The sequence below is a fragment of the Fundulus heteroclitus genome, chromosome 18 (assembly GCF_011125445.2).
Source record: "Fundulus heteroclitus isolate FHET01 chromosome 18, MU-UCD_Fhet_4.1, whole genome shotgun sequence".
NCBI lineage: Eukaryota > Metazoa > Chordata > Actinopteri > Cyprinodontiformes > Fundulidae > Fundulus > Fundulus heteroclitus.
In genome coordinates, this window is record NC_046378.1 from 20,288,052 (window position 1) to 20,305,128 (window position 17,077).

A 17,077-nucleotide genomic window follows, 5' to 3' on the forward strand; every position below is an offset into this window, starting at 1 on the left:
CACAAAGACTTGCACAGAATATGTTTTCAGGTTTTTATTCAGCACAGCCAATTAACTAGAAAAAAAGCATATAAATACCAGGATCCAAAACAAAGTCACACAAGAATTTCAACATATTCAAAAATAATTCAAGTGCAGCTAACAAGATCTGGGAAAATTCTTATAAATGCAAAGGCCTCATTTGCTGTGCCTGTTTAGTATGACATGTACGGATCTAGTTTGGTTAATCAGCATTGGACCTAAACACATCAGTAAATGGATCAGTGTTACTTCCTAAACCCTTATGAAACATATTTCTCTGGTAATATATTTGAGTTTATATGGTAAAGGCTTTGATTATGTCACTGTCCTTTTTTCAACTGAGCAAAAACTATTTTGTTGTAGCAAAATCATTGTCTTGCTCAAACAGTTTTCATAGCATAAATGCTGGAAACACTCTACCAATTGTTTACAATGTTCTTGAGAGCAGAGTTATTGGGACTTTTTTAAGAAGAGACGCACCATGATGTCCATCTGTCTTCTACAATCAACTGCTACATTTCAGCAGCAAGGCGCTACAGCTGTTGATTTGTTTGGTACAAAATGCTCTTGAGATTAATAATGTAATTTGATAATAAATATTTTTGTCTCCAGGTAGTGACAGTAACCACTAAATAAGCAACATAATAATACAGGAACCACTTCCTGAATTATAAAATGAAATGGCTCATATTCAGGTCACCCTTTTAGAAATTTGCCATTATGTACCCACTTTTGGTCATTTTATCCGTTCCTACTTCCTTTTCATACCCATATAGAAGTTTACTTCCCTTGTTGGAATTTTAAAGAATTATGAAAATAGCTATTTTATCAAAATGTAAAATCTCATTAATTTAATTGCACATTGTTTTCTAAAGCCTTTGCATTGCACTGTAATTATATTTAATGGATGTCGTTCCAAATGACTCTTAATTTTGTATTAGCCTAATCTAGTAAGCATGGGTGGCCTTTGTACTTGTAAGCTATTTTTACTCAGTTTTATGATTATTGCTTTGTTTGAATTAAAATAAACTGAAATCGTTGTTATTGTTCAAAATTTAAACCAAACATTTAAATGGAAAACTGAATACAAAAGCATAAGTGTGTTTTTAGGTGTTGAACCTGCATTTATAGATAATTTGCAATTTCCTCCAACATTGTTAAAACAGCCTTTTTTACAGGTTCGAATTTAAATCCACCTATACATGACTCCATGGCTCTTTGTTACTGGCCTAGACCACTATGCTCTATCTTCAGAGTTCATATTCTTTCTTTCACATAATGGTGTGCCCATTGATGAGGCAGTATACTTAATTTGAAGGTGCGACAGAGACGAGCACGCTTCACACTAAGCCAATAACACACAATCCCAGCCAGCCACAAGTATACTTATTTATAGTGCAGTGAAAAAGTGTTTGCTACCTTACAGATTTCTTTTTTCCTTCTTTTTCTTAAATGCCATAATTTTTTTCAAGTGCAGTACATCTAATTATCTTATTTTATGGGTCAAAATACTCATACTCATTGGCAGACAATCTTATTTGCCTGGACAAATCAAGGACAAAACACTTATTTCAAGAAAAAATTCCTTACTCTTAGTTCCCTTTTTGCAGTGTGACTGTACAGAAAAATCAGCAGAGCTATGGCCTTTGTCGTATTCAGCCAACCGCCCCAGTCTTATTAGACCTCTGCTACACGTGTGTGTTCCCAAAAAGAACTCATGTATAGCATATTATAGGTAATTTCTTTGACTTAGAAAGGACCTTTCTAGAATTTTCAGAACAACTCCACTAACAGGCTGTAGCAAAAATAACAAGGATGCACAGCACTGTCACTGTCTGTTTTTTGTCATGGACAGTCCAGGTCTTGGAAAGTGCATGCTGCTTGTATGAAATACAAAGCTGACCAATTATTGCATCCTATTATATTCATTTAATGGATAAGAATATTGTGTTAGATTTCTTTGGGTTCATCTCCCTCAGCTGAATCATCACTCGTCTTCCTGGCCAGGCCTGACTGGGATAGTCCTTCATGTGACAGACTTGCATGAACAAATTAATTTGGACTTTATTTGGCAAATTGCTTTGTTTGCCATGTTGGACATTTCTGCGCCTCATTTTGACAAACTAATCCTGCTTGGTGTCTGTCAGTAAAGTGTGTTCACCCTAAATTTTCTATGCTATTATTGGACAGTAGATATCAGGGCTTTGCTCTATTGGATCAACAGCACTGCTGCCAAATCCACCTGTGTAGCCCTGGAGGAGAGCTCACCTAAGCAAACATATCTTGCAGCTCTGCTGTGGTCCATCATAACATTTGTTTATTTTAAATGTTTTTTTATACACTAGTAACAGTGATACCAAAGAAATTAAATATTAGGGTTGTCAAAATGATCCATGCCTTTAATGTTTGAGAACAACAATAAAAGGTCAAAGGTCCTCTCTTCAAGTTAGTGTAGTAGTAGACCTCCTGTACAATATAAGCTACTGCTAGCTGACTGTGTTTTAGCTCCCTTTAGAGCTGCATAGTGCTGAACCAACTACCCCCACCTCCACCCCCAATCACCACCACCACCACCACCACCACCCTCCACCCCCTTTCGTGTTCCACCCAACACCTCTGATTTAATTATTTCCCCCTGACTCACCTCCAAATAAACTTGAGTCAAAACTGATTGTATACTCCTCTTTACTGGCCACAAGACTTATTCTCATTAAGTGGATGGACCCTTGGCCCCCAACATTTGGCCAGTGGATTAGAGATGTGATGAGCCAAATTCATCTAGAAAAGATTAAATTCACCATCAGAGGGTATGATGGCAATGTATGTGCTTCCTGGCAACCTTTATGAACTAATTTAGGCCTATTTCAGCCTTCGATGTTGACTCATGATTGTATTATGTTGAGACAGTGAGCCGTTGTTATACATGTGTATAGTTTTGTGTATGTACACCTTTAGCATATAGCACTACTTTTTTTCATGTGAGATCTATTATCTAGAAGACGGAAGTGGTGGGAACATCCCAAAAGTTGTGTTGTTTAACTGTTGAAAAATAATAATACTCATTAAAAACCTGGATGAAAAAAATATTGTGTGCACCATCTGTTGCAGTGTTTGAGCAGAACTGGACAGCACAGCATTTAGGCATTGTTTTCAGCAAAAGAAATATCAACAAAAAAGTCTCTGTTTTTGTAGATCCACAAAATAAAATCCAGACCCCTCCACAACTAACCTTCCACTAGGAAAGGACGTTTGCCTTTTTCTGTCACTGCCCATTCTTGGCTTAATGTGGTTTCAGAAAAAGGCTCCAATTAATTCCGCCCCTTTGCAAATTTGTACCCCTACTTTGTACATATACATTGTCATTTAGTTGCCTCCTTCTTTCATTTCTTACCTGTAAACAAGCCATTTCCTACCCAGCTTCTTATGGCATGCATATCAGGCTATTTTTGGTTAAAGTTAGGAATGTTTCAGTAAAACGCTCTTGACTCTTGACTTTCAGTAAAACAAAAAAATATGTTTTTTTGATTAGGACGTTCATCTGAATTTGGCATGTCCCTCTTAGACAATCCGACTAAGAGGGACATGCCAAGTAGAGTGGAAATAATGACTCTTCATTGAATAATTTTGTGGTAAAAACTATTAATAAGATTTTATTTTGAGTTAAAAACAGAATTCTACCATTTGCCGTTAAATATTCTTGCATCCATGCAAACTTCAGTTTGGTGCTTTGGAAAATTTGTACTTACTATCTTACTTATTGGAACAAAGACCAACATTTTTTTACTCAATGCAGATCTTTTTTATCATTTGCAGACATTTTTTTATTATTCTAGTTTCACTGACTATGTCTGTGACCGAGGTTCTTGTGTTAATAATGTTTCAGCATAACTTAGTCACAGAGGGTGGGCAGGGCATTCAACTTGCCCTTTATTATTAAATGCTAGATTTGCATTAATTACCACAGTTTTCCATGGAAGGAAAATTATGCGTGATCTGAATTAGTTGGAATACACTTAAAATAATGTTAATTATTATCTACTACAACACACATACTTGACCTATAGTGTAGTTTTCACGTGAGTTTATTGAGAAAAAAGAAATTGATTTGCATTCACATTTCTATATGGATTTACAATCCATGTTCACATGTAATATTTATTGGTGTGGCATTTCCAAAAGCCCACATTTATACCACAATGTATTTTCAACAATACTGCCACCTTCAAAGCACATTTCGTTATCATCCTCAATACATGCATTCTTTTCAGTTTCATCTTTAAAAAGCTTTCTTCTTGCTGGAGTATTGTCTAATTTTCCCTTGTTTGTTGTTCACTCTTTCAACTCTCTGTCCCTGCAGCATTTTATGTGCATAAAATATTCCTTATCTTCTACGTCCATGTACATCTGGGTTTAGATCCTCATTTAAATTGTCTGTACTTGCAGTTGTGACACACCCTTACTGATAGTAGGGCTTTTTAAGGGCTACTGCTTATTGCTGTCGGTATCTGTGATTGATATGCAATTAGAATTTCAATTTGTGGTTGGTAGGTGGTTGATAGAGCAGATTGATGGCTCTGGCAATAAATACATCCTGCTGGTATGTTTATGATTATTACAGCAATACAAAATATGTTTAGAGTGCTGCTCTTTTTTTATAATAAAGGCACCACTAATTGAAGTTATGGTTTAACTTTTACACATAGCGCATAGGAAGCTCAGAATGTTGTTGAAAGGTTATTTCCATTACACACTTGTTTTGACTGTTGTAATCCTCCAAATGCCACCCACTTTTGTTTTGTCATAGACACTTGCCAATGTGCACATGACAAGTGACAGATGATCATTCTACTTCGCAATGCTAATTAATTTAGCTTAGGGTCTGAACAATGTTATACTTTTTATGATAATGCAGTTCTGAACACAGAAATCGTAAACATATCTCAAGTAAATCAACACTGATATGGAAATGTATTTATCGTGCACATCCTAACAGCTAAGAAAAGTATCCAATTTTATATTTAGAAATATTAGCTATTTTATAAATAAAGACTACCAGTCCTTGATCTACATTTACCATAGCAAAATTATCATTGTAGTACTTGTAGTTTGGTTTTGCTTTACTTTTTTTTCAAACAAAACCACAATTCCAGAAACTAACTGGAGTTTGTCTTGTCTTTTTTTGTCGATTTGTTAAGCATAGCAACAATAATGCTGTTGCTAACCCTTCTAGTAGTAACCCTAACTCTTTATGCAGGACTTGATAACTATTAGTTGCTTGTCGTTAATGTTTATTTCAAAACAATATTATTTTATAGATGTAAACTAGTTTCTCTGCTATATTGTATATACTTGTATATATTTTGGCTGGAAATGTCCCCCCTAAAAATGCATATTAAAATGTTTTTATTGGTAGGAAAGGTTCAGGAGATGTCTTCATGAAATGCAGCTCACTGACAGTGTGCAATAACCTGTGGGTATGGGGGAGGCCTGTCTGACACTACAGCCATGTCTAAATTCAGGGGATGCATCCTTCAAAGAACCCAGTCGACGTTAAGGATGGGTATCGGAACCCAGCATCAAAATGGCCCCGGGGCCACGTTGTACTGTCCTCGCAGAACGACAAGCTTTAGTCTTATCAGTCCTCTTAAAGGTATTATTAAGGTTGAATACAATTTTTTTAGGGAGACTCCAACCCAAACAACATTGTTTTGCAGATCTTCTCCACTTTAAGAAACACAGACCCCGAAGGGACTAATGGGAGGATCTAACGTTCTGCTCTGGCATGTCCGCTTCGCTTACGTTCATCAGCAGTTACCAACTATTAAGCAACTTTTCAGACCCCTCCTTTTGACTTTTTTTTATTCAAAAGCAACAAGCAATGAATCTAGCATTTTTTTTCTGTGCTCTTTGACAACAAGCAAACGCACCCATCGCTCTGAGTTTACTGTCTCTTTAGCTGTGAGCCTCTCCCGCTTCTAAAGCACTGGCAGGTGGTCAGTCAGTCAGCCTCGTCATGCTGCTGTAGCAAACTGCCTGAAGTCAGAGAGAGGAGACCGACTCGTCTGTTTCCCCATTGAAAATGAGTCACCCATGAGCAAAGCTTCCACTAGATTAAAAAGCGGGATGTAAATATATGATAGACATAATCTTTAACAGGAAGTGGTAATTTGTTTTTCTCTGAAATTGGTGCACTTAAATAAACCTGTCTCTGTAACTGATTCACACACAGCCTCTCTCATTTATTCACCTCATCCCCTCGGGGTGCCTCTGCTATCTTTTGGTTAAAATTGATAATGTAAAAGAAAAATTATAAATGTAGTTTGGATTCAGATAAAATATAATTTAACACTGGAAATTACTTTACAGAGTTTTTTTTTTTTTAGTTTTGAGCATATTTATAGTGTTTTTAATCATTTCATCTCTTGTCAATTGTGGTATTCCTCTGTCCTACAACATACATTTCTATTCAATATAGCCTTTTGTATATATATATATATATATATATATATATATTATAATGTTTTTATTGCTCTATTTCTATAAAAAAAATATTTAGTTTGTGCTTTTATTTTGTTTGTGTTTGCTCAAATGTTTAAAATGACTGACTGTAGTGTAATGCAATTTGGTGTCTTCGGACTAATTAAAGTGCTATACAAGTACAAGCCATTTACCATAAAAAATAAACCAGTCGGTGACTGTCATTTTATTTTTTTTACCCTTTTGTTTGATAAATAAAAGTATTGATAATGGTACTGATAAAATACCAGATCGATAAGGAGTATCGTTATGGGTAGCAGTATCGATAAATCCATAATGATGTCCATCCTTAGTCTACGCAGGCCGGGTCTTTTGAAGGCCACGAAGGCCTGAAGTAAGGGGCTATTAAATTGGGCCGTTGCAATTGAAGTGCAACGGCTGGAGCTCCTCAGGGATGAGGAGATAGGATGAGACCTAAATCAAAGTTGCAGGCATGTGTTAAAGATGAGCAAATGAATCTCTTTTTGGAGAGCTGGGGAGTATATTTGGAAATGAATAGTTTAATTATTTATTTAAATTAACTATTTTATTATGAAGCTTAACTTTACTCTCAGCTAAATCAATTTGCTCGGTAACAAATGAAACACTAAGATAAACCAAACATTGACCATTAAACTGAATTGTAGCTGTGTTTAGCTTCCACTCAGTGATGAAAGCCAGCGGGAGATTGAAAACGATGTGCCGCGAGTCAGGTGTTCTCTTTGGTTATTATGAACCTAGAAGAGCAGACTCAGCTGACACCTGGCGAGGCAAGCTGGCTTTTAGGCAGCATGAACAGACATCCCCTAAAATGGTGAAGCACTTTTGCAATTAAGTGATGTCTTCATAAACAGAGCAGATATTTGAGTTTTACACAGCTACATTTTCACCTAAAACCATCTGCAAAGATAATTATTCTCACAAAAACTGTAACATATAAAATTCCAATCAGTTTGTGTTACTCTCTTCTGCTATTGCTGTTCTGCTTGACCCACAATGAATCATTGGATAGGATGAGCCATGAAGGATACACTGGATCCATCCTTCAAATATGGGGAAAAGAAAAAAAAATTGACCCTAGAATTCAAACATCTGTCGCCTCGTTGTGACGTAATCAGCCTATAAATCCAGCCTTCAAAGGATACAGCCCTGAAGTTGTACACAACTTATATATGACTTACACATCCTTTGCCATGCCTTTCAAAGAATTTAAACCTGGCAAAACCAGTATGATGACACCTGTCATTTTTTGAAGCCTTTAACTTTTAAAAACTGTTATTTAAAGCTACTCTGAGCATCAATGACATATGACATGTGAGCAGGACAAAGATAACAGATTTCATAGAATTTATTTGATCCTATTCACTTGCTTTTTAATTATGCAAATAACAAGGTTGTAATGGGAGTTCAACACAACAAAAAGCAATGTCTTACTTTTTATCTATTTATCAATTAGTTGTCTTGTTTTCTCTTGCTGTACCCTTAAGCCTCAATGTTTTGGTGTTTTGTCAACAGTCATATTGTTTGTATTATGTTTGTAGTATGTCAGCAGCAGATTACATTTCTATGCAGTCTTGTAACTGTCAAGAGTTTCTCCGATAAAACTGTATAGATTATGATCCAAGATGTGCTTTGTGTTTGTGGGAAACAAAAGAGCTGGATATTGTGTTGTGCCTAATTTTTCCCACAGGCTTCCCATTGTAAAATAGAAAATGCTCTCATTTTCCCCTTAGATCAAAAGGTATAGTACTTTATAAAGCTATTGTATAACAAGATACACATCTCTCTGCAAACAAGTATTATTTTGAAACGTGGAAGTTTTAGATTTGTAAATCCAAGAAAAGCCTGGAAAGGCCTTTTTTGTGTGGCAAAATCCAATGGGAAGTCGATATGCTGAGTTTTGAAGTGGACAACAAACAGTGTGGATGTGCAGTGGGCTGTAACATCTGAAGCTTAGCTCAAAACCCAAAAGAGATTTTCTTGCCTTAGTGGCTTGCAAGCAATTTTTTAAACCACTGTCTTTATCAGCCAGTTCCTAAAGTGTTTTTGTCGGATAAAGAAAAAACCCTCCATATATATAATTTTATACTTTCATGCATATTTGAAAGTTCTGAAATTGGTTTTCAAAGACAGACAGCTACAGTGACTATTTGCTTAAAAGCAGCCTGTACATCACAAGCATGGCAGACGTTGAAAAGAATTCCTTTTAAAGTCTCAATAACATGTCTTTTTTGGGTAAACATTTATAACGGAAAAGTGCTACTGTGAGTTTGAATTCTCCATTTATAATTAGTAAATTAGATTGTGTTGTAGAGGGTAAAATCTTTGTATATTACCAATGATAGCTTGGCAGCTAACATGTAACAAACATTATTAAACCTCCAGGTTACTATTAAAAAAACTAACATAACGCCGGACCCAGTGTACCTACTATGAAGAGAAAAAAGATAGAGAGAACAAAAAGTTAAAAGTTGAAATAACAACAGAGAGTGCAAAATTGGGGAACAGTAGGAGAACTCAGCAAAGTGGGGGAAAAAGATCTTGATGTCGTCCAAAAGCCTAAGCCTATAGCAGCATAACTACAGAGATGGCTCAGGATAACCTAAGCTGCTCTAACTATACGTAAGCTTTATCAATAAGGAAAGCTTTAAATCCTACTCTTAAAAGTAGATAGGGTGTCTACCTTATGGATCAAAAATGGGAGTTGGTTCCACAGGACAGGAGCATGATAACTAAATTATCTGCCTCCCATTCTACTTTTAGAGACTCTAGGAACCGCCAGTAGATCTGCAGTCTGAGAGCAAAGTGCTCTGGTAGGAACATGAACATGTTAATACTAAATGAACTGCATTTTGTTGGCTTCCTGATAGTAATTAATTACAATAGTCCAGCCTTGAAGTAACACATGTATGGACTAGTTTTTTGACATTACTCCTGAACAGAATATTTCTAATTTTGTCAATATTTTCGAGGTGAAAAAAGGAAACCCTGGAAACCTGATTAATATGGGATTTAAATGGCATGTCCTGGTCAAAAATAACACCAAGGTTTTGTTTTTTACTTCATTACTAGAGGCCAATCCAAGGCCATTCAAATCAGGTGATTGATTAAGACGTTTATTTGTTAAGGACGCTGACCAAAGATGACAACCTCTGTCTTGTCAGAATTTAAAAGCATAAGATTTAAGGTCATCCAGGTTTGACGTCATTAAGACATGCCTGTAGTCAAAGTAAGATTTAAACCAGCCTAATGCTTTTCCTTTAATCCCTAGTCTGTTCAAGTCTATGAGAATATTGTGATCAACTGTATCAAATGCAGCACTGAGATCTAACAGGACAAGTACAAACACAAGTCCATTGTCTGAAGCCATGAGAATATCATTGGTAACCTTCACTAGAGCTGTTTCAGTGCTATGATGAGCTCTAAAGCCTGACTGAAACTCTTCAAATAGCTCAGTACTTTGTAAGTGTTCAAATACTTGATTAGCAACTACTTTCTCAAGAATTGTAGATAAAAGAAAGAAGATTAGATATAGGTTTGTTATTTATTAAGTCATCTTGATCAACAGATGGTTTCTTAATTATATGTTTAATAAAAACTACTTTAAAATCCTGTGGATTTTAAAGTAGTTTGTATGTCTAAAATACTAAGGATAGATTAATCATGTCTAAAATACTTAATTAAAGGGAACACCTCCTTAAATAACTTAGTTGGGATTCAAGCTGAAGGTTTAGATGAAGCTAAAATTCTATATAACTCGGAAAGCTCTGCTGCGTCTTAACAGTTCAAACACCGAGCAGGTTCTGAAGATTCCTCCAACGCTGCCTCACTTACTGAGGATGAGGTAATCATGTTTGAGAGGATGCCAATGATTTTATTTTTAATGTAATCAATTTTATTTATGAAGAATCCCATAAAGTCATTACTGCTGAGAGCTGAGGGAGTGTATGAATCAACAGAGCTAAATAAGAATCAATAAGCTCTAGGACACATTAGGATTTTTATTAATGTAATTATTTCTCCTGAAAATAATTAAGACTCAAATTGATAACTTAGAAAGCTAGAGGGCACTGTAGCAGATGATCAGTCAGAAATGACCATTAGCTTGATGGATTGATCTTTGTAAAGTTACACAAAACACCATTAAATCGACATTAATGTTCCCCAAAAATGCGGTATTAACACTCGTAGAACTATGGTGGGATTAACTAAAACAAGCATTAAATTTAAACAAGCCATAGTTATGTTAAAATAGGGAAAACACAAAAATTAATGTCTCATCGGTTAACAAAACCCTTATGGAAGTAAGGTTTGGTCATAACCGTAACACACACCCAAGACACAATGACATAGCATTTTTTCAAAAATTTCTAACAGGTAACTTAGCCTAAACACAGTAAGACACATTGAAAGTAAACCATTTAACTTTTCCTGCTTAACTCTGCCAAACCTCTGCCTCTGTGTCTGACCTGTTGACTTTGGGGCAATCCGATTGGAAGCAGTTGGAGTCAGCAGGGAGGGAGCAAGTGGCTAGCACAGTCCTTGTGAATCCCGGCCTGGGATGAGCTTTACACAGACTACTATGGGCTGCACTTGGCCTGTCAAGCATGGGAAATTCTGCACGGCAGATTTGTTTTCTTAGGCTTCCTACCAGGGCCTCTGCTCAGCTTGCAGCGGGAACAGTTTCAGATCAGCTTTCTCTTGCAAAAGCTGAGGAAAGATTACAAACAGACTGCTTCCATGGCAGTCAGCTGCTCAGGTTCCTATGTTGAAGAAGGCAGGCTTTATTTGGCTACGATTCTAGCCTGCGCCTATGTTCGTGATTCTCCAAACACAATTTGGAGCCTGGTGGTTTGGTCTCTCCTGTGCTGCTCTAAGGCTACGTTCACACTGCAGGCCTTGATGCTCAATTCTGATTTTTTTGTGTCCGTTCACACTTCCAAATATATGCGACTTGTATGTGATCTCCTGTGTGAACTGCATTCATACACTTAAGTGTCCCGCATGCGCAGTAGAGGACGCGATGACGTCATACGTAGCAAGCGTGCTCATTGTTTGCGGAAGTAAACATGAATTGTAATGCTGCAGTGTATCTTGCGTTCTTTACGTTATTCTCCAACCGGAGCCAGCACATTACCAACGTAATCTTTTTATGAATATCGAAAAGGAAGATAGCCAAATTTTAGCGACGCGAGCGGCTTTACTGATACGGACTTCATTCATAATTTTCGAATGACAAAGGCAACATTTATGTGTGTCTGAACGGCTCTCTTTAGCGCTCTCACGTAAAAACACACATCTTCGGCGGCTGTAGCAGCGAGTAAATGCGTTGCCGTGGGGCTGTATGGACTGTATGGAGGTGTTTGTTACAGCACAATAGTCAACCTCTGTTACCGCACATTAGTCAACCTCTTTGGCATAAGTCCACCATTAGTGACGTTTGTCAAGTATCAATGACGTGTAGGTCGGATGAATGCGACCTGGCCATACAGACACAGGTCGCATTTGAAAAGATCACATACATATGGGATTCAGGACCACATATCCAAGTGTCCTGGGTTGCATTTGAAAAAATCCGACCTGTGGTGTTCAGACTGTCATGAAAAGATCAAATCCAGGTTGCATATGGGCAAAAAAATCGGAATTGGGTCACTTCAGGCTGCAGTGTGAACATAGCCTAAGCAGCGGGCAAAAAAAGCGTTTGTTCCAGGCAGTTAGGTTTTATACAGTGACCACCCTGCTGTGAGCGAGTCCCTTGAGGGAGGGAAGTCTCCGCTGCTTCTTATAACATTAGACAGTCTGATTTTATTCCACTTGGCTGAAAGCACAACAATACATTCAGGCTATTTGTTTGCTGACAAGTATAAGAAAAATGCAAATTGTCAGATATTTAACTTTTTTGAGTGATTTATTTTTTTTCAATGTAATGCTCCTATATAATGTCCTAATATTATATTGTTTTATGGCAATATAATATAATATCTGTCTTGTTAATAAAACCATTGGAATGTTTAATATCATTGTAAGGGAAACATTTCTCTTTACTACATATGTATATTTAAATTTAAATGGAAAGTGGTACATTTAGAACCATAAATAGCCGTAATAAACGTGTTTCTTCTCCACTGTGAAGGCAATGTTTCAGAATCAGCTTTATTTGCAAGGTATGTGTACATATACAAGGAATTGGACTCTGGATTTTTTTTTTCTATTGCCTTGTCATCTAAGTTCAATTTATTTTGAGGTGTTAGGTCGCAAAAAGCCATTTAGTATTAACATGTTTCTTTCTATAACCATGTTATCTGCTTTTTTGAAATCGGTGTTGCAAATATTGAAATTGTGTTGTGCTCAAATAATCACGAGAATTCAATATTAAATAGCTAAAGTGAAAGGGGTTTAATTGATGGACAATAATTTTATGAAGACAGAGTATTGAGACAGAGATTAATCGTCTAGAGAGAGGCAGGAGGTGCCCCGTGACATCTCATCCTACTTACCCTTTACACAGCTGTGGGAAGAAGCAGGTAAGATTTTGTACAAGATGGGGTGGGCGTAATCTGAGCCATCAGAGCATCACCGGTGATGTTGGTTTCATCATTTAACTAACGGTGGTACAGATATAAATAGGTTGCAATCTTGCTGATGAGAGAAAGTCATTTGTAAATACAGAATGTAATGCATGTTGTAGGATAATTATCTCACTAACAGTTAAGATGTGTATAGATTTGCAATGAAGAAGGGTTTCATTAACATTTTGGATTTTTATTCCTGCATTAGTACGACCCAAGCCTCTTAATTTGAAAAACAATGGCTATAATAGGTAGCAGGGCTTTTTCAGGGCAGCCTTAAGGCAATTAGACGCCCTCAGGATAATTGTGTGAGGCCAATTATCATAGTCTTAGAGTATTTAGAATGTCTTAATCAAAAGAAATTAATTTTTTGTAATTTGTTTATCCTTGCCACTACCAAAAATATAAAACTCCATGATCATTTCAGTAATTGTGTGCTTCATGTCTAACTTTAGGACCTTAATGAAAAAACATGTTCAAGTTTTGCAAGTCAGTAAATTAATTTAAAAAATAAAATCCCTTTTAGAGATCAATTTTTATAAGGAATATGCCTTGAGTAGAATATTTTGCCCCCAAAACCACGGGGAGTCGACTAAGCCCCAATTTACACTGTGTCCGACTCCACTCCGCTCTGGTGTGAACTCCACAGTAAAAATGCACCCATTATAATCACTGAGAGCATTTATGTAGTCTCCACAGGGTGGTGCAGGGCGGCAAAAGCCCTGCCAGAGCCAGGCTAAAGAGAGTATACAATGATCAAGCTACACCAGGATTCACTTTATGTTAACATTTCATTTCCAGTTAACGCATAAAAAGGTCTTTATTGGGTTAAAAACACACAATTATGTAAGACTTACTGGAAAAACAATAATTAAACTCTTGAAAATGTTTGGTTGCAAAAGAAATTATAAACGTAAGCAGTTTTAACTGTTAACTACATTTTTCACTGCCTTTTATTACACAATGTGCACATGCTTCTCATAGCACCGCTAGGCTCTGCTGTGGTGCAGAGCACTTGCTATTTAAAATCAGAACCAGAAAGAATGGAGGCGAACGGCAAAGCGGAGTGGACACATTGTAAATTTGGGGCAAGAATAGACATCGGCCAAAACCATGCCTTACTCCACTTTAATTCAATGCCATCTATATATCAAACAATAAAATAACACACTATTAGTATTACTATCACATGGTCTTGTTTAGTTTTATGATTGTCTGGCATTTTTTCTCACTCAATAATAATAATATTATGTTTCAGGTCTTCCAGATTACTGAACGATATTATACTAAAAGGAGTCTTAGCTGGTCATCCTCATGCTTCAACACATGTTGAGTTTGCTCTGGGAAGCTGATCACAAAGCCGGTCACATGACACAGATGGACAGAAAGCAGCATTTCTTTCAGTATGTCATTATTGTCAAGTTTGAAAATCATTTCTATTGTTAAATTAAACCAAGATTCAGTAAATCAACCAAAAAATAGATATTACAGTTTTCCAAGTTATGCACATTAAAGCAGGCTGTGATTTTTTTTTTTTAATTGGATGTGCAGAACATGATCTTCATTTTTAATTTAGGTACATTACCAAATAAAATAATGTAGCTCAAGTAGCTCATCTTTATTGTAGGGTTTATAACAAACTGATTTATTTAAAACATTGCCTTGTCGTGATATTCTTTATTAACATTCTTTATTCCTTACTGACATGTCGATTATTTTTCCACTTGTGTTCCCACGGTGGAACTAATATAAAAAAGGATCCTGTATATTGTTACATACAAAAAAGTAAAATGTTTAGCCCGTTCAGGAATCTGAACGGGCTAAACATTCCTAGTGTTTGTATTTTGCTGAGATTTTGTAAACTGCAATTGCTTTGTGTGTTTCTAGGTGGTGGGAGAGTGGCGCTTTAGCAAGATCCACTGTGACATCTTTGTCACCCTTGATGTAATGATGTGTACAGCAAGCATCCTCAATCTTTGTGCCATCAGCATCGATCGGTAAGTTGGATGTGCTAGACTGCTTAGTGTGGTCACTCAGGATTGCTGCATGGAAATCAATGGAAATATTTAACTTCTGAATAATAAAAAACCAAATCGCTACCTCTCAGTGCATGACTCGCCAGGCCCTTGTGTCTATTTACAGAGTAAATGGCCTTTTCAGACATGAATTTCACACCGCACACAGTCTGGAAATGAAACATTTGTTTTTAATTAGGGACCACCAGATGTCCTACTGATATAAACATGGATAGACCTATTTAAAAGATTGCTTTTGCAACTATAAAAAGAATATAAGCTTAGGAATATTTGTCAGACAGGTACGTAGGAGTATCTAATTGTCAATTTAAAGGCATTTTTAGAAAATTTATTTTTTATTCAAATCAAAACCATGTAAAGAAGTTCATTCATCAGAAAAGAAATTAGCTTTTTGCAAGGATTTTAATAGAGCTGTATTTTAATTAACACTGACGTCCAGCCACTATCGTCTAAAATTACAACAAATCTTTGGTTACTGAATGAATGGGATATATTGAAAATTATCATAAAAGCCTTCATAACATCTGTTTTCTCTTTGTGTTTTAGAAAATGAAGCAAATTAGACTTAATTAAATGGAAATTTTTAGTGTAGAAAAGTCATAATTTTCATACTGTACCATAAAGTTCATACTGTACTGACACAGGAGAGCTCAGCTTTCATCATATATGATATGACATATATGACATGATATGTGTTGATACACTGGCACATTGCAAAATTTAGAGTAAGGTTTGTAAAGTTGTATTGTTTGCTTTCAAAAGTTTTTTTTATTATTATTCAAAGGCATCCCTTTACCTACCTGAACTTTTAAAGTCTCATTTTGCTAGAGCAAAGTGGTTAAAAAGATATCGATAACGGTATTTTCCTAGTTTTAGGCAGAAGGATAGCGGTCTTTTCTGTTATGGCCTTTAATCTGGGAAACTGGGTAACCTTTCAAACAAGAGTTGCCAAGACCGGTTAAAACCAATTTGTTCTCACTGCCATTTAATCTTAGTAGAACAATATATATAGTCTTTTGTGCATGTTTATTTATTTGTCTTTGTTCTTAGGTGAAACTTTGTTTATTGGGGTTAGAAAGTTACAAAGGTTATTGTAGTTGAACAGGGCAATTCAATGTACCCTGTGAACTTAGGAGGTAAAGGCATGGGACTTGTGCCACTATTGGGCTGTGTAATCAGAGGAGAGGTCTCCCAGTACTCTCCACCTTCAACCAGTATGTCACCAGAGTCAATGAAATGCTTGAATTATTGTATGCCAACAGGAGGCATACAACTCATTGCCTTTCCCTCCCCGGGGGGACTCAGATCACAACCTGAGGCCTGTTTCACAAAAACAAGATAGCAGATTAAACTGGGATTTACCAGATATCCTGGCTGAAAAAAGCCTTGACTCTTTTTCACAAAAGCAGTAGCACATAAATTACCATGGCACATAAATTACTTAGTTAATCCTGGTGCCTTATCTGTTCAGTCAGCAGTCACACTGATCAGAAACCAGTGTTTTGTCAGTGATTCTCTTTTCTTATCTGTGTGTTGTGGTCATTTTTATCAGCCTGCTTTGAAATACTGGTGATGCATACTGGCATTCAGTCAAGTACAATTATTATTTAATTTAACATTATGATGGCAGCCAATACCATTATTAACTTTATTAATGTCCATGTGGGCATTGTTACAGTTTGATTGTGCTTTTGAAGTGTTTTAAATTTGACAGGCATTTAGCATGTGTTTTGAGGGGATTGACGAAATAGCTAAGTAAGAAGCAAAGATATTGTTAATAAAACCAGTTTCTGTGACTCTACAAGGTGGCGTTTCGCTGACTCCTTCAGAACAAGTAGTACCTCTCAATGACACAGACTCAATAAGCTATCTCATAGCCCCAAAAGGAATAAAAGAATGTTAACTTGATATCTTTTCTCATGAATAGGTGTTCTA

General features: G+C 36.3%; 1 protein-coding gene across 3 annotated transcripts in view; it reads left to right on the forward strand.

Annotated features, from left to right (window-relative positions):
- Positions 1-17,077, forward strand: part of drd2a (dopamine receptor D2a) — a 92,720-nt gene that overhangs the window by 51,381 nt on the left and 24,262 nt on the right. For all 3 annotated transcript variants that reach the window (XM_036149929.1, XM_021319250.2, XM_036149928.1), the window contains one exon: positions 14,994-15,103. In XM_036149929.1, the coding sequence (XP_036005822.1) occupies positions 14,994-15,103 (110 nt within the window). The remainder of the gene's footprint in view (positions 1-14,993; positions 15,104-17,077) is intronic.